General features: G+C 40.8%; 1 protein-coding gene across 3 annotated transcripts; it reads left to right on the top strand.

Moving 5' to 3' along the window:
• The first annotated feature begins 4,779 nt into the window (after nucleotides 1-4,779).
• Xkrx (XK related X-linked) lies at nucleotides 4,780-19,170 on the top strand. 3 transcript variants are annotated; one of them, XM_052171377.1, is made up of 3 exons: nucleotides 4,780-6,333; nucleotides 10,608-10,876; nucleotides 17,321-19,170. In XM_052171377.1, exons 1-3 carry the CDS (start codon nucleotides 5,999-6,001, stop codon nucleotides 18,070-18,072), a joined length of 1,356 nt encoding a protein of 451 aa, XP_052027337.1. In that variant the 5' UTR covers nucleotides 4,780-5,998; the 3' UTR covers nucleotides 18,073-19,170. The 3 variants fall into 3 exon arrangements, with proteins under 3 accessions (XP_052027337.1, XP_052027340.1, XP_052027338.1); XM_052171380.1 differs by lacking the exon at nucleotides 10,608-10,876 and having other exon boundaries at nucleotides 6,239-6,333; XM_052171378.1 differs by lacking the exon at nucleotides 4,780-6,333 and having other exon boundaries at nucleotides 10,655-10,731.
• Nucleotides 19,171-19,605: the final 435 nt, after the last annotated feature.

The following is a 19,605-nucleotide window of genomic DNA, read 5'->3' as shown; positions in this document are numbered from 1 at the left end:
CTCCAGTTGACCCTATTTCTTGGTGACATATTTGTACAATGGAATGTTACTCATCCTAAAGGAATGCTGATAGGCTGATACATGCTACAATGTGGATGAGCCTTGAGCATACCATGCTAAAAGAAGCCATAAAAGGTAGCACATATTGTACAAGTCATGAAATGCCCATGCTTTGATTTGGATGTAATTTGAGTGCCTTCCAGGTTTTCATGTATTGAAATTAATCCTTATCACGAAGTATGAAGAGTTTGGAAATATAATATAATTATGGTGTTTAGAGTCTCCAGGGAGTGAAATGATTGGCATTAGATAAGACTTTAGAGTGGAGGCTCCAGGATGGATTCCTGGTTGCTTATAAGAAGGAAGAAGGACACACAAATGTGTGACACACTCGCTGATTTTCCCAATACTGTCACCTGTGCCACCTGGGAACACTACTGGCAAGGAAGCCAGATATGACCCATCTCCTTTCAATCAGAACTAATAGCCGAAATAAATTCATTTTCTTCATAATTCACTCAATCTGTGGTATAGTACCATTGGCACAAGAAATGGATGAATTTTGTCTAGAATAGGCAAACATATTGAGATGGAAAGTATATTAGTAGTTGCTTCATCTAAGAAAAGGTAAATGTGGGCTGGGTGTTTAATGGATATTGGCTTCTTTGGGGGAGTTAAGTAATTTCTGTAATTAGATTATTGTAATGAATAAATGACTTTGAACTAAAACCACTAAACTGTGTACTCTACATAGCTGTATTATATGGTATATGAGTTGTATTTTAAAGTTATTATTTTAAAAATCAGTAGTATCCGTTATGTACTTTCTCCTCTCATACCTCTACCAGACAGTGTTGCCGGCTGCCTGGCAACACCATCCCTATTTCCATTTATGAGAGCACTTCTTTCTCTTCAAAGCTAATTTAGATGTTCACTTTAACTACATTTTTTCCCATTTTAAGCTGATTTTCAAAAAAAGTAAAATACTAGGGGTGAGGTTGTAGAGTGAGCACACCCGTGTTTTGAATTCAGGCTCAGATCCTATCTGTGGGTGATACTAATGAGGGAGTAGGCTACAAACTGACAAGCCAAAATCGTTATATTTAAAGGGTTTATAAGAAAAAAAGAGAAGGAGGGGTGGGAAGGAGGAAGGAAGGAAGGAAGAAAGGAAGGAAGGAAGGAAGTCCTAGAGATACATGGTTGATTTTTGCCTTAGAATCTTTTAAGGATTCTGTAGCCATGAATGAGCATTCTATAGAAGGAAGCCAACCCTCCATTCTAGTATTGATCTTCTCTACCCATTGCCTTCCAGAGACTGGTACTCTGTGAGTGCTCTATCAGCCACCTGCTACTGATTACTTTCTTTCCTCTCTATTTCCCTTGTGCCCTTATAAGCACCCCTCCTGGATGGCCTATGAACAGTTTTCTTCCTGCTTCAGTGGTTTGGCACAGTCGACAAAGTTCCCAAGTATCTCATGGTTTGAGGTGTTTTCAATGCTGTAAAGATGCCAAGAGCTTTTAGACAAGATGACTTTTAGACTCATGCTGAATTGTGGACTGGGTGGGGGGTTAGGAGTCAGAGCTTTAGCTCCCCCTTTCACACAATTCTTGTGCTTTACAAAGGGGGAAATCGACCCTTGAACACTACCTAGAATTCAGAGGAGCACCTATGGACTTCGTTTCACTTAACTAGCTCTTGAAAGATCTGTGCTTTAGTGGGGAAGGGACTTCTGGGCCTCAGCAGTCCTAATTACTGTCAGCATTTTCAGTGACCCTTGTCCTAAGAAGAGTAGAGTTGCCCAAAGAAATTGACTGATTGTGATAGCTAATCTTGGTTGTCAAGGATTTAGAATCACCGAGAAGACAAGTGTCTGGGTGTGCCTGTGAGGAATTATCTGAAGTTAATGGGATGCAAAGACCTGCTTCCTGTGGGTGATAGCATTCTATGAATTGGGGTCTTGGACTGAATAAGAAGGAGAAAGTGAGCTGAGCACACACACTCATCACTCTCTGCTTCCTGACTGTGGCTGTTATATGGCCAGTTACCTCCTGCTCTTGCTGCCAGGATGGACTGTATCCCCTTGAACTGTAAGTCCAAATAAATCCTTCCTCCCTTAAGTTGCTTTTGTTGGGTATCTTATCACAGCAATAACTAATATACTGATGGATCAAAGAATGCTAAAAAGAGGGACACTCTTTGTTAGTTTCTTCCAGTAGGGCAAAGGAACCAGGAAATAAGAGACCAAAGGATTTAGTGACCTAGAGTGCCAGAGAGTCTTAAGACTGAAAATAGAGAAGCTGGTTGATGAGAGGAATCAGATGTCAGGAAATGTACACGTTTATCCCAACCCTGGGGGAATCCAATAAAAGTATAATAGAAGTCCTACCCTGAAGAGCCTATAATAATTTAGTTGGCCATAAAAATTAATACAGTGAAATAATTCGCAATTTGAGACTAAAATGTGGTGCTGACAACAACAACAACAACAAACCTGCCTGAGAGGGACAGCTCCATGGATTGACATCCTCTGTGAACTGAATGAGTGAAGAAGACTGCATATTCAGCCAAAGGACTTTGTGCTCCACTTATAATGGCTGTAGCATTTAGAGTTGAGTCTGACTGAGTTCTTCCTGGCTTCACGGAGGAAGTAAGGAGAGGAAGCATCATCATCGTCATTTGTTGATCATAACTGCCATTGAGAGCCACACTAAACATTCATTAGGCATCTTCCTTGTCTTCCTGTTTCTGCTGGGAAGGCAGAGCAGATGGAGTGGAAGGGCCCATACAACAGAGCGTGTGGTGTGTACAGGTGGCACAAGGAAAGGAAAACGAGGGTAGGGGACGTTACAAATGGCTTGCCAGGGTGACCTGTGGAAGAAGATCAGTGCTTGGACCAAAGGAGAAAGGGATGAAGTGAGCTGCACATAACATCAGTGAGGCACAACACTTGGGGGTGAGCAGGGTGAGTATGGCCAAGTGAGCAAACCTGCTGGACTGGTGCAAAAGGTGTGCAGTATGGCGGCGTGGGTGACTGAAATTACAGAGAAGCAGTGGTGATTACAGAGAACCTTGGGTGTCAGACAGAATACCCAGTCATTTGGGAACAAAATAGGAAGATTTTGTAATGCTATGGATTTGGGGGAGTAGTGAAGGCATGGGACACAATGCAGAAAGGCAGAAAGAACATTGCAATTTTATCTTACAGTCCTTTATAGTGTTCCAGTGTTTGGATGACTAATTCACAATATCCTACTGAAGTGGATAAGTTGGTCACTCTGCCTGAAACGTGCCTTGTAAGCTGCTTGCTAAAGCAGGTGACAAAAAAAAAAAAAAAAAAAAAAAAAAAAAGCAAGTAACACACACACTTTAATCCTAGCACTAGGAAGGCAGAGAGGCAGGTGGATGTCTGTGAGTCTGAGGCCAGTCTGGTCTAAAGAGTGGGGACCTTGTCTCAAAAACCAAACAAAATCACAACCTCCCTCCCAACCAATAAAAAATAAATTTAAAAAGAAAAGGAAAGCAGCACAAAGAGATTATGTACCGTGCACTGGAAGGCAGAGCACCCATCCTCCAGGTAAACATTCTAAGCTATCAAAAAAAATTTTTTTTTTTTGGTTTCAAGGCTTTATTATAGAGAAGTAGAAAAAGAAAAAGAGAAAAGTAAAGAGGAAAAGCCAAGATAGAGGGGTGAGAGCTGGCCATGAGCATGTGGAAAGAGGGGAGAAGAATGGAAAGAGGGGGAACAGGGGGGCAAGAAACAAGAGAGAGCATAAGGGCGAGAGCAGGCAAGAGAGCAAGCCATCACATTTTTTTTCCTTTTTTTTTTTATTTGATATAATTTATTTACATTTCAAATGATTTCCCCTTTTCTAGCCCCCCCCCCCACTCCCCGAAAGTCCCGTAAGCCCCCTTCTCTTCCCCTGTCCTCCCTCCCACCCCTTCCCAGTTCCCCGTTCTGGTTTTGCCAAATACTGTTTCACTGAGTCTTTCCAGAACCAGGGACCACTCCTGCTTTCTTCTTGTATCTCATTTGATGTGTAAGCCATCACATTTTTAAAGAAGTTTTTCTCTACAGTATCACCTCCTTAGAGAGGCCATAAAAGAAGAAGTATGAGCCTCCAGGTCAGCCGCTAGACCAGGGGCAGCTAGCTGTGCCTCAGAAGACAAGCTTTCCAAGTGAAATCTGTCTTCTAGTCGTCCCTGGGGAAAGGAGAGGGACAATAGACAAACACAGACACACACAGACACAAACAGTAAATGGCAAAGACCAAGTCTATCTTGAAGCCATCTTTTTTTTTTTTTTTTTTTTTTTTTTTTTTTTTTTTTTGTTGTTGTTGTAGCTGCTCTCTGGCCACTCCTCCTCCATAGATGCCCTTTGCTGACATGGGGTCTGCTACATTTATATTACCCGGAGGCAGATGTTTTCCTTTTTTTCTTTGGGGTTTAGGATTATGCAAACGAAGCATGAAGACAAAAGCTCAGTATGGTGGGGGAGGATTGCCCTTAAAAACTGAGGCAATTTTCAATGCTCTTTAAGACACCCCTCTCTGGTGGTTACTAACAGCCCTCTTGGCTGTTTAGAATTTGGCATCTTTTCAGAGCCTTTTAACCAAAGACCTAAAAGTTTCTTCTAAAGTGTCTGTCCTGGCCTCATTTTGTCAAAGCAAAAATCAAGGCATTTATGTGCTTTCAGCGTCTGTAGGCTGGCTCTGAGTTTTGATCTCTATCTGATTCAGACTTCCCTTTGCAGCATACAGACTTAGCTGAATGGGAAACCTCTGACCCAATTCCCACTTAGGTTCCCGCTTTTCTGATACTATCTGGAGGGCAATAGGACCTGGAGAGGTTCAACCCTGCGGCCAAGGGAGACACACCTGCCTAACTGCGTGGGTTGAGCGGGTGTGGGAGCGATCTACTTTAGCTAGCTGTGGAGGGCGGGGTAGAAGTGGGTGAATGCTGCTGCTCCGAGAGAAGAGGAAAGGCTGTGGCTCCCTCCCGGATCCCGAAGCCCTGGTGAGAAATACTGCTGAAGACTGGCACAGGCTCCTTTTGTGTTGCGCCTAGCTACCTGGAGCATCCTTTGTCAATTCTTCTTGGAACTCTGGCTTATTTTGTTTTTGCCCAGCTGTCTCTCCCAATCGCCCGGCCAGCGACACCACCACTGCACCGAACTCATCAGGTGCCATAGTTACCAAAGCTCAGGACCCGCCGCACTTCTCAAACTGTGCCTTTTGGTAGCAAAGTGTCTCCGTAAAGACACCGCTCCAGCATCTTCTATCCGGTTCCACACGCTCAGCTTCTTTCCTAGGAGACAGCATTGGGGACAGTCGCATTACTTTGGCCCCCAACCAAGCGATCTTAGGGGCGGGGCTTGGAGAACCTACTTGAAAACATTTTCCTCCCTACAGGTCCCGAGAGAGCTCTGCTGAGCCCGCGAACAGGCTAGCTAATAGGCACAGGTTGGATGGATACCTAGGTGTTAAACTGAATCTTTGACAGGATACCCAGCCTGCACTCCCTCTTCTACCTTGGTTCAGTTCTCTGCTGACTTGAGAGGACACACGGATGAGAATCCCTAAGGAGAAGCTGCTGAGTGTGTGAGGTACCTCCTCAAAGTTGCTACTCCCCTGCCTGGGGGGGGACTATGAAAGGAGGCTTGGGGGAAACAGCTGTTCCTTGCCTTTTCATGCGCCTGGAATTGGACACCAGACTCAGTGCTGGAGTGCTAGTCCAAGTTTCTCAGCACCTATGTCGAAGATTGCATTCCAGGGCCAATCACGAGTGAAGTTCAAAGAGATACTCCTGGACTCTCTATTGCATACTCTCGAGTTAAGTCTAGAAGTGAGGTGTCTCCTGTTCTGACTTGGTGGTCTTCATTCACGGACTCAACTAGCCACGGTCCCCCTGACTGATCCTTGGACAGCAGTGGCTACAGGGACTCTTTTCGGGATGAATGGCGAAGAGTTCTGAACTCCAGACAATAAGAGAGTCTCAACAATGGACAGAGTTTATGAAATTCCTGAGGAGCCAAATGTGGTTCCCATTTCATCTCTGGAAGAAGATGTCATCCGTGGGCCTAACCCACGCTTTACCTTTCCATTTAGTATCCTCTTCTCCACCTTTTTGTACTGTGGGGAGGCTGCGTCTGCTTTGTATATGGTTAGAATTTACCGAAAGAATAATGAAACCTTCTGGATGACATACACACTTTCCTTTTTCATGTTTTCATCTATCATGGTTCAGTTGACCCTCATTTTTGTCCACAGAGACCTGGCCAAAGACAGACCACTGTCATTATTTATGCATCTAATCCTCTTGGGACCTGTTATCAGGTGAGCATCTTTAAATCTTTTCCCAACCAACCCCCTTCAAACAGGTACGGGGGAGGATGAGGCTAATATTTATGTGACTGATACTGTGCTTCTAATCTAAATAATTCTTTCACTCCTCTTTGCTCCATTTCCCTGGCTCCTGTCCCCAAAACCTTATCTGAAATCTTGGGTATCACCATAGTGACTTTGTGGCATGGCTATGTGTTAAAAAAACCGTGATGCTATCACCAATAAGACTTGATTAGAAAATTCTTAATGAGTTTGTATTGTGAAAACAGGTATGGGACCAACAAATGCATTCAACTTGTGCTCTTGAGCTATAGCTACAGAGTGATTATTTTTCACGTTAGTTGCATGAAACCCAGGGTGGTGAGCATGCTAAGTCAGTGCTGTCTCATTGAGTCTCTAATTTGAATTCTGCCATTTAGATGTTCTATGAATGAATAAATATATATTCCTGCCTTCATTCATTCTGAAATTCAGTTTTAACACCTTGGACTTCTTGAGCTGATATTTTTGGCCATTTTCAACATTTCTAGAGTTAGTTGACATCTGGAAAGTACTTTATGTAATAAGAGGTAGCAAGCTGGTGATACAACTCGATGAAGTTCAGATTTTGCTATTGGTAGATCAGTTTCCGCTATTGGTAGATCAGTTTCTTGCTAAGTTCTTGTTATGTTGCCATAGTAAATATACACAGATTGGAAGGACCAAGGTAGTACACCTCTGTCTGGAGTTAGTAGCAAAGAGCACTAGTATCAGGTATGCCCATTCAGATTGCTGCAAGCAGGATGAGAACGTTCTTAATTGTAGGGAGACAGGCATCTGTGCCCACAGACTCATCTGGATGCTATGGGGTTTCATTGTAGAGAAATATTGCATAACTTATGAGGTCAGGAAGGAGGCATGGATCAAGTTTGTCATGACTGTAAGAGAGACAAACATCTGTAGTCAGCTGAGGAATGTGGGTCACAGAGTTGATGTTGTAATCACAATAGGAAGATCACAATCACTCATCAGAGATCTAAAATGTCTGTGTAACGTATTGAGTGGGACCCCTGTTCATGAAATGTATTATCTGTGAATATATTTCTGTTTGTCAATTATATTTCCATAAATCTGGAACATGTTTATCAATATTGTTTTAAGCAATGAAGAACTGGTTAGATCTCATCACAGAAATTGTGAGCTGAGCTATCTTTACAAAGCAGTGACTCTTAAGTTTGGTCTTCCTCCTGTTATTCACAAGTTGTATGGCCTCAGTGGTAACTCTTGAAGATGCCTTGGGCCTCAGTTCTCTCATCTGTAAAATGAATTCATTATGCTAGACTTTGTGTTCCAAATCCAACTGCTCACAATGGCTATGTGTATACTATAAATGAGCGAAGTAGGCCAAGTATTAGAAAATAGTCTCACATGTAAAATAAATGGAAACAAAGTCTCAGTGTTAGTGAAATGGAATACCATGGCAAATTTGAATCTTGAATGTGTCTCTGTGGGATGCAGCCACTTTAAACTCTAATCCACTGTTTCCATGTTGGAATTCAGACTTGATATTGACAGATCTAATTTTGAGGAGAAGCTAGTTCCCAAGACAGGGTTTTATGTGATACTTCATGATTTTAAATTTGGCAACTTACTAAAAGAAAAAAGAAAGAGAGAAACAAAAAATGCAGTAGGAGCCATTCTATATACCTAATGTGCAGATGTGACTCAGAGGCCATATGGAACTTGATCTAATGTAATTTCCTGTTCAAAAATTTGAAGATAGTTGTAAAAGGAAGACTTTAACTTGGAACAGTAGAATTTCAAGATGTCACTGTGGACTCAAGAAAACAAATTTTGGTCCTTTTCAAAATGCAAATCAGCACCTGAGGAGGGTGCAGGCACTTAGCCCTCTGCCCACAGTTTTTACTTCCTTTTTGGGGGGCAGAGGGTTGTTTGTGGCCTTCTAAGCTGTTTTTCACTTTGTTCTATAAAAAGCGTTGTTCACTGTCTTTCAAATTTGTCATTTAGTTTGTACTGCACAGGGACTAGGCAGCATTTAGAACCCCAGTTACCCTAATCCCACAGCAGGAAGAATAATTGACTTTATTGAAAATTTTTATATATTTTTGAGACTTTCCTAGATATATACTGTATATATCATTTCCACTCTCTTCCCTCCTACTCCTTCCATGTCTCTCTACTCCCTTTCAAATTCATAATTCCTTGACTCTATTATATTCATAACATATTATACACATATATAAACAACAATATAGTATAATAAAAATATAGTATAATAATATACATAGTAATATACACTTCACTTGAGTCCATGTAGTGTTACTCATATGTGTATATGTTTAAGGCTGTCCCTCAGTAACCATTGTCTGTAGTTCTTTAGAAGACTTATTGTAAAGTCACAAATTATACTATTTATATACCTATTTTCAAGGCCCATTCTTGTTTTCGTTAGGTAAAGAGTTTTATTACTGGGACTACACAAATGAAGCTGTGTTTAGGGCATGGCTGTCTTACATGAAATGCAAACATGCTTTTAGAAATCTATGTACTCTGGTTTACTGTAGCTCAGAAGTAAGCAATGCACCCTTAAACTATCAAACAGCCTCACATATAGACTCATAGGCAGAAGACTTCATGCCAGTGCTTCAATATTTTGTTAAACAATAGTATGGATGAGCTTGAAATTAGCCATTTTCCCCTAAGTAGTGAAAGTTGCCATTTCTTTTCTTTTCTTTCTTTTTCTCACCCTGGTTGTCTATAGAAAGTAAACTTTTCAGGGCTGGGAAGATGGCTCAGTGAATAAAGCACTTGCTGTGCACACATGAAGATTTGAGTTTAGGTCCTCAGAACCCACATACAGCTGGACCTCTATTCCTAGTACTCCTACAGTGAGATGGGAGGGAAAGACAAGAGAATCCCCAGAAGCTTGTGGGCCAGCTAGCCTGGTGAACACAGAGAGAACCACCTCAAACAAGAAGGAAGGCAAGGACCAATACCCAAGGCTGTTCTTTGATCTCTACAAACACAAACTCTAGCACATGTATGCCTCAGTACACACACACACACACACACACACACACACACCATGTACATGAAAGTAGAAATTTCTCCTTTACATATTGGAGTAGTACATATGAAAAAATGTCCAGGGAATCCTGTGGAAAATGGCAGCCAGTACCTTATATTCTAAACCTTTCTACTAAGAGTCAAACAAAGCTCAGGAAGCACATTAGTCCTGAACTTGTCTTTACTGTTTTCCTGTGAGCCGCTCTACTCTCAGGTCTCACTGTCTGCCATTTCCAACCTGCCTTCTCTTTTGTCATACTTATTCTTTCATTTGCTCAGCAAATGTTGGTCAAATTCCCACTATGTGACAAGAGCTGAAAGCAAGATGACTAGAGCCTCTGCCCTCCATCTATTGGAGATGCTTTCTTAATTTCCACTACAAATATTCTTGTCAAAAATGGTTAAGTTTTCATTTTTTCAGGGTAAGTGTGTGTGTATGTGTGTATGTGTGTGAGTGTGTGTGGACACAATAACTCAGGTGTAACAAAACAGCATGTACTAGTTGCTTTTTGTCTTCTGTTTACCACATGAGAACTTCCAGAGACTTTTGATTTCACTGAGGGAAGTGTGGGAGGGTAACAGCAGGAAATGGGCTCTCAGCAAGATTTCAAGGGCAATAGGCTTCTAAGGTGATTTTTTTTCATAAAGAAAGAATCAGGTTTAAAAGGGATCTCTCCCCCAACAAGAGGCACACACAAAACAGAGATGTTTTCTTGGAAAAGCAGAACCTAAGAATCTCAATTATGAAGCTGAATGCATTTATTAAAGAATATTTGAATTTAGGAATTTAAGGTCTTGTGCAATCCAGGGCCCTTTGAAGCCCTCATCTTTCTCATCGAAATAGTATTTCTCAATACCGTTGTATGTGAGGCACATTTTAAAAACCACAGACAGATTTTTTTGAGGAGATAAAACAGTTCCTTGACTACAAAGTACTTCTAAAATGGTGTTCTTAGACCAGTGAGTGACCAAAGAGAGAGAGAGAGAGAGAGAGAGAGAGAGAGAGAGAGAGAGAGAGAGAGAGATCTTAAATCCAAGTGACTTATACAAGGTACGGCCAACCCTTTGATTCATGTGTAATCGACAGAAGAAAGAAAATGCCAAATAATAATAATACCTCCCCCAAATTTTTCCCTTTTTGACACCTTCCTTCCTTGGGACAGTTTTAGCTAAGTTCCCATGATGCTTTACTCCCGCAGATGTTTGGAGGCCATGATTAAATATCTTACACTGTGGAAGAAAGAGGGGCAGGAGGAGCCATATGTCAGCCTCACCCGAAAGAAGATGCTAATAGATGGCCAGGAAGTGCTGATAGAATGGGAGGTAGGCCACTCCATCCGGACCCTGGCTATGCATCGCAATGCCTACAAACGTATGTCACAGATTCAAGCCTTCCTGGGCTCAGTGCCCCAGCTGACCTATCAGCTATATGTTACTCTGATCTCTGCAGAAGTTCCCCTGGGTAGAGGTGAGTGGGGTCAAGAGAAGGGAGGGTTCTGTTTAAACCAAGAGTGTTAGAAGTCTAGGCCTGAAGTGTCCAATATATTGGCTACTAGCTTCACGTGCAATTTAAAGGGGGAAAAAACCCTACATTAAAGCACATTTTCTCAGTAGTGATGTCCATATTTCAAATGCCCAATTACTGTCTCTGGTTAATAACATTGTTTGGGTTGACAGAGGTTTAGAATGCTTTTGTCATCACAAATAGTTCTCTTAGGCAGCACTAGAACTTCTGGAGGCTGACACCTTAGACTGCTAGAATTTTTAAACTGGGATAATCGGTGTTTAAATTACAATGTTTACAAACACATCCTCTTGCTACTGTAGCAATCAGAAAAAAATGAATGAAAACTTTCCCTTGTCAGTTGTGTGTACAAAATGTTGCTAGTTGCTTAATTTGTTTAGAGATGGCCATCTTTAGACTAAAGGTTCTCAAATATGTCTGTATATCACAGTCGTGTGGAAACGGTTTCTTTTTCTTTCTTTTCTTTTTTTTTTTTGTTTTGTTTTTGTTTTTGTTTATGCGATGGGATCTCTCTTTTTATTCAAGGCTATATATTCCATTATACAGCCCAGGCTGACATGGCAATCCTCTTCCAGAGCTTCCCAAGTGCTGGGACTATAGATAAGAGCTGGCATGCCTGACTAGGTTCTCTTTTAAAAATTTACCTTCCCTCCTCAGACCCAAATTGATCACAGAGTGTGGGGAAGCCAGGAATCTGCATTTGTAAAACGTACCCTAGTGGATCCTAGCTAGTTTCAAATACAGCTTCAGATATGGGTAGCATTTGGACCATTTCTTTATAAGTAGTAAGTTCTGGCCTTGTTTGGCAAAGTCCTCTGTCTCAAATGAATGGAGGGGGGCAACTCTATCCCCTTTGCTTCATTAACAATTGTTTATGAAGTTCTGTTGGTTTGGAAGCTTTTTATAAGTGTATGCTTGATAGTAATTTGAAGAGCACATTGTCTGGAAATGCTGCTTGTCTTCCTGAGAATTTTGAGAGTTGGAAAATCATCTAGTGAAAATAATGTATACATCACAAAGGTGACAAATGTGCAAACTGACTGGCCTACAGGTAATTGTATCCACACAGAAAATTTCTGGAAAGCTATAAAAAAGCCCTACCTCAAAAAGCCCTGAGAAGACAGCAGGGTGTTACCTTTAAATTTTTCACTATGAAAATTTACCATCTTAATGCACTACTATTTTTGTTTTTATTTGAAACAAATATGAAAACTTACCATCTTAATGCACTACTATTTTTGTTTTTATTTGAAACAAATATGAAAATTTACCATCTTGATGCACTATTTTTGTTTTTATTTTTAAATTATAAAAGCTAGATATTTTGATAACATCTCAGACCACATAGAATTGATATAAAATAGAAAATAGAATGTTACACACCAAAAGTAATTTCTGTTAACCATTCAGTATATATCCTTCCAGACTCCAATTTACTGGGTATACATAATGGACTGTGGATGTAGCTCAATTAAAGAGTGCCTGCCTAGCATGTTGAAGACCTTGGGTTAATCTATAATACTGCACGCACACACACACACACACACACACACACACACACACACACATCATATTTGAAATACTCCATTTTACATATTAAAATATTCATTGTTCATAGTTTTTGCCTTTTTGCCTTTTTAAATTTATTCTCTTTTATAAATTTAATTTTTTAACTTATTCACTTTATTGCCCCTCTCCTGGTCACCCCTTCCCACAATCTTTCCCCCCATTCCCTCTCCCTTTCTCTCTGAGCAGGTAGGGTCCCCTGGGTATCCCCCACCCTACCCTGGCACATCAAGTCTCTGTGAGGCTAGGCATTTCCTGTTTCCTCTCCCTCTGAGGCCAGACAAGGCAGCCCAGCTAGAAGAACATATCCCACAGACAGGCAACAGCTTTTGAAATAGCCCTGTTCTAGTTGTTCGGGACTCACATGAAGGTCAAGCTGCACATCTGCTACAAGTGTGCAGGAGGCCTAGGGCCAGCTCGTGTATGTTCTTTAGTTGGTGGTTCAGCCTCTGAGAGCCCCAAGGGTCCAGGTCAGTTGACTCGGTTGGTCTTCCCATAGAGTTCCTATCCCCTTTTGGGCCCTAGATCCTTCCTCCTATTCTCCCAGAGTCCCCAAGCTCCATTCACTGTTTGGCTGTGGGTGTCTGTATCTGTCTGAATCAGCTGCTGGGTGGAGCCTCTCAGAGGGCAACATACTCCTGTCTGTAAGCATAACAGATTCTAATTAACAGTGTCAGGGATTGGTGCTTGCCTGTGGGATGGGTCTCAAGTTGGGACAGTTATCAGTTGGCCATTCCCTCTGTCTCTGCTCCATCCTATGTCCCTGCATTTATTGTAGACAGGATAAATTTTGGGTTGAAAGTTTTGTGGGTCAGTTGGTGTCCCTATCACTCCACTGGGGTTCCTGCCTGGGTACAGAAGGTAGACTCTTCAGGTTCTGTACCCCCAGTGTAGTGAATCACAGCTAAGGTCACACCCATTGATTTTTGAGTGCCTTTCTTACAGGTTTTTTATACCAGTCTTCTAAATAGATTGATTTCCAAGATCAATTTGCCAATTATCACATCATTTAATTTTTTAAAAAAAATTGATGTGTATGAGTTTGTCTGAACATGTAGCACTTGCATACCTGATGACTGGGGAGGCATCAGATTTCCTGAAACTACAGTTGGAGGTGGTACTGGGCCTCCTTATAAGTGTTAGGAACTGAACCTGGGTCCTCTGTAAGAGTAGCAAGTACGCTTAACTGCTGAACCACCTATCTAGCTGTTAAGCTTTAATTTTATATTTTAAAAATTATTTGTATCTGTATACGTATATGTCTGTGCGGGGAATATGTGTGCCAGAGTTCAGGTGCCTTCAGAGGCAAGAGGCAGAGGTTTTAAATGTGCCTGGGGTAATTTACAGCTAATTATGAGCTACCCAATGAGGTTCATAAGAGAGAGATCTCAAGTCCTTTTTAAAGTAGTAAGTGTTCTTAATTGCTGAGCTGTCTCTCCAGCCTCCATTTCCCCTATCTTAATAAACAATAACCACACAAGAAAAACGTATCACTGACTTTGTGTTGAATTAAATTATTTTGGTACGGGGATTTTTTTTTCACATTTTTTATTTGATATATTTTTATTTTCATTTCAAATGATTTCCCCTTTTCTGGCTCCCCACTCCACAAAAGTCCCATAAGCTCTCTTCCCTCCCCCTGTTCCCCCATCCACCCCTTCCCACTTCCCTGTTCTGGTATTCCCCTATACAGCTGCACTGAGCCTTTCCAGAACCAGGGGCTACTCCTCAGTTCTTACTGGACATCATTTGATATGTGGATTATGTCTTGGGTATTCCAAGTTTCTAGGCTAATATCCACTTATCAGTGAGTGCATACCATGATTGATCTTTTGAGACTGGGTTTCCTCACTTAGTATGATGTTCTCCAGCTCCATCCATTTGTCTAAGAATTTCATGAATTCATTGTTTCTAGTGGCTGAATAGTAGTACTCCATTGTGTATATATACCACATTTTTTTGTATCCATTCCTCCGTTGAGGGACACCTGGGTTCTTTCCAGCTTCTGGCTATTATAAATAGGGCTGCTATGAACATAGTGGAGCATGTATCCTTATTACATGTTGGGAAATCCTCTGGGTATATGCCCAGGAGTGGTATAGCAGGATCTTCCGGAAGTGAAGTGCCCAGTTTTCTGAGAAACCGCCAGACTGATTTCCAGAGTGGTTGTACCAATTTGCAACCCCACCAGCAGTGGAGGAGTGTTCCTCTTTCTCCACATCCTCACCAACACCTGCTGTCTCCTGAGTTTTTAATTTTAGCCATTCTAACTGGTGTAAGGTAAAATCTCAGGGTTGTTTTGATTTGCATTTCCCTAATGACTAATGATGTTGAGCATTTTTTGAGATGCTTCTTAGCCATCCGAAGTTCTTCAGGTAAAAATTCTTTGCTTATCTCTGTACCCCATTTTTTAAATAGGGGTTATTTGGTTTTCTGGGGTCTAACTTCTTGAGTTCTTTTATATATTGGATATTAGCCCTCTGTCAGATGTAGGGTTGGTGAAGATCTTTTCCCAATTTGTTGGTTGCCGATTTGTCCTTTTGATGGTGTTCTTTGCCTTACAGAAACTTTGTGGTACGGGGATTTTATATGAATAATCAATTCTATGTTGGATAGTGAGACTAGGAAGAAGAATAGTTTAGAAAGCCAAGAGCAACCACTTTGCAATTCTCTATTCATGTTTTTGGGGAAGGGGAGGAAAATGGAGAGTGGAAGAGAAGGAAGAAGTAGAAGGCAGAACCCATAGACCACTTCTCCAATTCTTGTCTAGTAATTATTTAATTTAATTTTCACAACTTTATCTATGAGGTTATTATTATTCTTGTTTTACAAAAGATATAGTGGTAAACCCAGAAGTTAAGTAAATCCTCCCCAAGGAGGATTTTGAAGAATTATGAATCTTAAGCATTTATTTTTGCCTCTGTCAACTCAGAAGTCTTCATCATTCCACAAACCTTTATCAAGCATGTACTATGTTTCAGTGTGTGTTATCTTGTAAGGGTGGAGCAAACTAGATATGGCCCCCTTCTGCCTTCATGAGATTTCTACTACATTTTTTGCATATGCAACTGGAGTGAATCACTCTAGAAGACTGGTTTCTTGAAGCAGATACACATCAAAGATTAGACATCAACTACAAAGGGCGGTTTCTGGGTGTAGTGGCCCAGCACTTGAGAAGCAGAGACAGGATTTCTGTGAGTCTGAGTACAGCTTGGTCTATATTGCAAGTTCCAGGCCAGCTAGAATCTCCACACAGTGAGATCTGGTTTCAAAAAGAAGCAGCAGAGGAGGAAGAGGAAGAGAAGGAAGAAGAAAAAACTTATATGCCTCCTGACATTAGGTTTTGTCCCTGATATTTTATTTTCAGTTTATTTTTCCTTTCTCCCTGTCCTTAGAGTGGTGTTCCATCAGTTAGGTCTGCCTTCCTGTGTGTTCATCCCATGTTGGTGACTTCTCAGCATTAGTTGTAAGACTTATTCATTTTGAAAAGTTTATTTTGTGTATTTCTGTGATTAAACTCTTGTATTGTAAGTTCATCCACAATTTCTAAATTGGAAACGTAGAAAACAGGAAAGCATAAAATGATAATTTTACTATTTTTATTTTCTTACTTTTATAGTACTGGAGCTTCAATCTGTGGCTTTATTCATCCTCAGAAAGACCTTTGTCATATACCCAGCCCAAGGGATTTAAAAGAAACTGATTTAAAACCCCATCAACGTTATAGAAGATGTTTTGGTTTATTTATTCTATCTTCTTTCTGTGTGTGATATTTTGTTTTATTGCATATATTTCCAGTCTACAGTGAGAAGTTTTGATGCATGTATATCATGTCATATAATTACTATTTGTTTGTGAAATCTTTCAGAAAATTACAAGTGTGAAATTATAATGCCAAGCTGTACATTAGAACTCCCAAATGTAATCATTTTGTAACAGAAACTTCATTCCCTTTGGATAAAATTCCTCCTGTTCCCTAGCCCTCGCCCCCAGAAAGCATTGCTCTATCCTGTTTCTTTGAATCTAGTTCATTTATGACATTTCACTTATAAATGGGTTAATACATTATTTTTATTTCTGAGCCTTGGTAATTTCACTCAGCATAAAGTCCTTGATATTCATCCATTTTATTTCAATGATGTAATTTCCTTCATATTATTGTTGAGTAAATCTCACAGCATATGCATACCATTTTCTTCACACATGTCCCCATCAATAGACATTTAGATTATTTCCATATATTGGAAACAATAGCTATTCTGTTCTTGCTGTGGACAAAATAACAGCATTCTTTGAGATACTGATTGTCTTTCCTTTGTGCATGTTCCCAGTAGTGGAATTGCTGGATCATATACTAGTTCTGTTTTTAATTATCTTCATGCTGTTTTCCACAATGGCAATGTAAATGTATAGTCCAACTATGTATAAATGTTCAATTTTCTCCATATCTTTGTTAGATTTTTTTTCCTAAATTGTGGCCACCCTAGCAGGTACTAGGCAGTATCTTATTGTAGTCATTCTTTGCACACTGTCAAGGGTACTGTCACTAACTTTACTACTCACTGCCATTTTCATTTTTCTAATGATCTGTGATACTGAACATCCTTTTCTATATCCTGTAGTAATTTCTATGTCTTTGTAACAATGTTTATTCAGGTGCATGTTGTTCATGTACATAGCTGTGACCATCTATAAGTCTACTGTCAGTTAAGGAATACCCCAAACCCTGCCCGTCATCTCTGGACGTCTGGTTCTGAGGACAGGCTTCATTCCCTGCAAACATCAACTTATTGTTTCTTCATCTCTTTCATTATTTTACAGCTGTGCTAATGGTTTTTTCCCTGATATCTGTCACCTATGGGGCTACCCTCTGCAATATGTTGGCTATCCAGATCAAGTATGATGACTACAAGATTCGACTTGGGCCACTGGAAGTCATTTGTATCACCATCTGGAGGACACTGGAGATCACTTCACGCCTCGTGATTCTGGTGCTCTTCTCCGCCACCTTGAAGTTGAAGGCCGTGCCCTTCTTACTGCTCAACTTCTTGATCATCCTCTTTGAGCCCTGGGTTAAGTTCTGGAGGAGCGGCGCCCAACTGCCAAACAATATTGAGAAAAATTTCAGCCGAGTCGGCACTCTGGTGGTACTGATTTCTGTCACCATCCTCTATGCTGGCATCAACTTCTCTTGCTGGTCAGCCATGCAGTTGAAGTTAGCAGACAGAGACCTTGTTGACAAAGGTCAGAACTGGGGACATATGGGACTACACTACAGTGTGAGGTTGGTAGAGAATGTGATCATGGTCTTGGTTTTTAAGTACTTTGGAGTCAAAGTGTTGCTGAACTACTGTCATTCCTTGATTGCTGTGCAGCTTATCATTGCTTACCTGATTTCCATTGGAGTCATGCTCCTCTTCTTCCAGTACTTGCACCCATTGCGCTCACTCTTCACCCATAATGTAGTAGACTACCTCCATTGTATCTGCTGCCGCAGACGCAGACACCATCAGGAGAGGGTTGAGAATTCAGAGACATCCTGTGAAGCTGACACAAGACAAAGCATTGTCTGATTTTTTTTTCTTCTTCTTCTGAACATTATAGGGTGGGGCTTGGGGTTGACAAGAACAACTGTGAAATTGAAGGAATTGATGAGATTCCTGTGTGTAAGTACTCACAGGATATTTTTTCTTGACTCTTCTAGTAAGCCCATTGAAAGAAAGAGTGAACTGCAATTAGGTTTACTTCTTTAGGATTGACTGCTATGTTTGGATAGCAGCACTGGTCACTATTTTTTTTAGTTTATTCTCATCCTAGTCAACTGGAATAACCTCTATGTACTTTGCTCAGGCTCTGAATTTCAAGCTTTGCTCATTTGTTTGAGGTATTGCTGAGCTTCCGTGGGCTAATCCAAACTCTGCCAGAATGCATCTGTACTGATCAGGGAATGTGATGGCTTACTACAAATGAGTGTGTCTCCTAGAAGGTAGTCTGACTGTTGCAGTGCTTTTAACTGTGAGAGTGGCTAGGATATTTGTATTCTAGTGAGGAACTGTGGCTAAGAAAACGGCTCCATTATTTAAGAAACTACTCCCCAAATGAGTTAATACCCCATTAGTATTTTACTGGTGATCATTCAGCTTTACTTCTCCTTTAAGAAATCCTTCATAGGCACTCCCTTTGGAAGGTGTACAGAATAAGATTCTTTCCTATAGGGAATGAGGCAAGGTCTCATGTATCTCAGGCTGGGCTCAAAGTCACTATGTAGCTAAGACCTATGTAGCTTGATCTTTCTGCCTTTACCTTCTGAGTGCTGGGATTACAGATGTGTGCCACTGCATCTGGTTTATATATGGTGCTGAGGACTGAACCCAGGACTAGGCAAGCACCATTTATACAGTACTAGGCACTGGAACTAGGTTTACATAAGCACTTTACCAACTGAGACATCCTTGGCCCCCAGAATGTCTCTTAAGGAACTGTGTAGGCCTCCAGCTCTAATGAGAGAAATGTTTGAAGTTTCCCACCTGGTGCCCCATTAATAGGGATTCCCTCCAATCCAGCTTTTCTGTCTCTGCATTTTGTTACTTGATGTAAACCTCAGAGAAGCTAAACTGTAATTTGAAGTGTTTTCTGATATGTGAAATAAATGAGTTCTTTGTGTCTGCTACTGTCCTGAATATTTTATTGATTTCCACTTAGGGGATAAAGTAATAATAGCTATACCACCCCCTCCATGTTGTTTTCTATTAGGCTGAGTAACTCCTCAAGGATATAAAGGCAGAAGAGAGAAACAGATCACATGAGATTATCAACACTACTGTCTCCATGCAGGATTTTACTTGCTAATGAAGAATGTAGGTTTTTTTTCAATCTTCTTGTCATTAACAAACCCCAATACACATATATTCTCATGTGCCAACATGCTTATATTGCATGAAAGTTGGATGTTTTCGTGGGCGTCGCTGCTGGATGCACAAAAGGTAATCAAACAATTAATGTTGTTATGGCCACTGCCCACTGGAAAAACAATTATCCCAGCATTGTCTGACAAATTATTGTCCCTCACAGACCAGTAAAAGTGAGACAAACTCCTGAAAGTACAT

The sequence above is a fragment of the Apodemus sylvaticus genome, chromosome X (genome assembly GCF_947179515.1).
Source record: "Apodemus sylvaticus chromosome X, mApoSyl1.1, whole genome shotgun sequence".
In the NCBI taxonomy this organism is placed as follows: domain Eukaryota; kingdom Metazoa; phylum Chordata; class Mammalia; order Rodentia; family Muridae; genus Apodemus; species Apodemus sylvaticus.
Note: the sequence above shows the minus strand (reverse complement) of the source record. Positions and strands in the feature narration are given on the sequence as shown.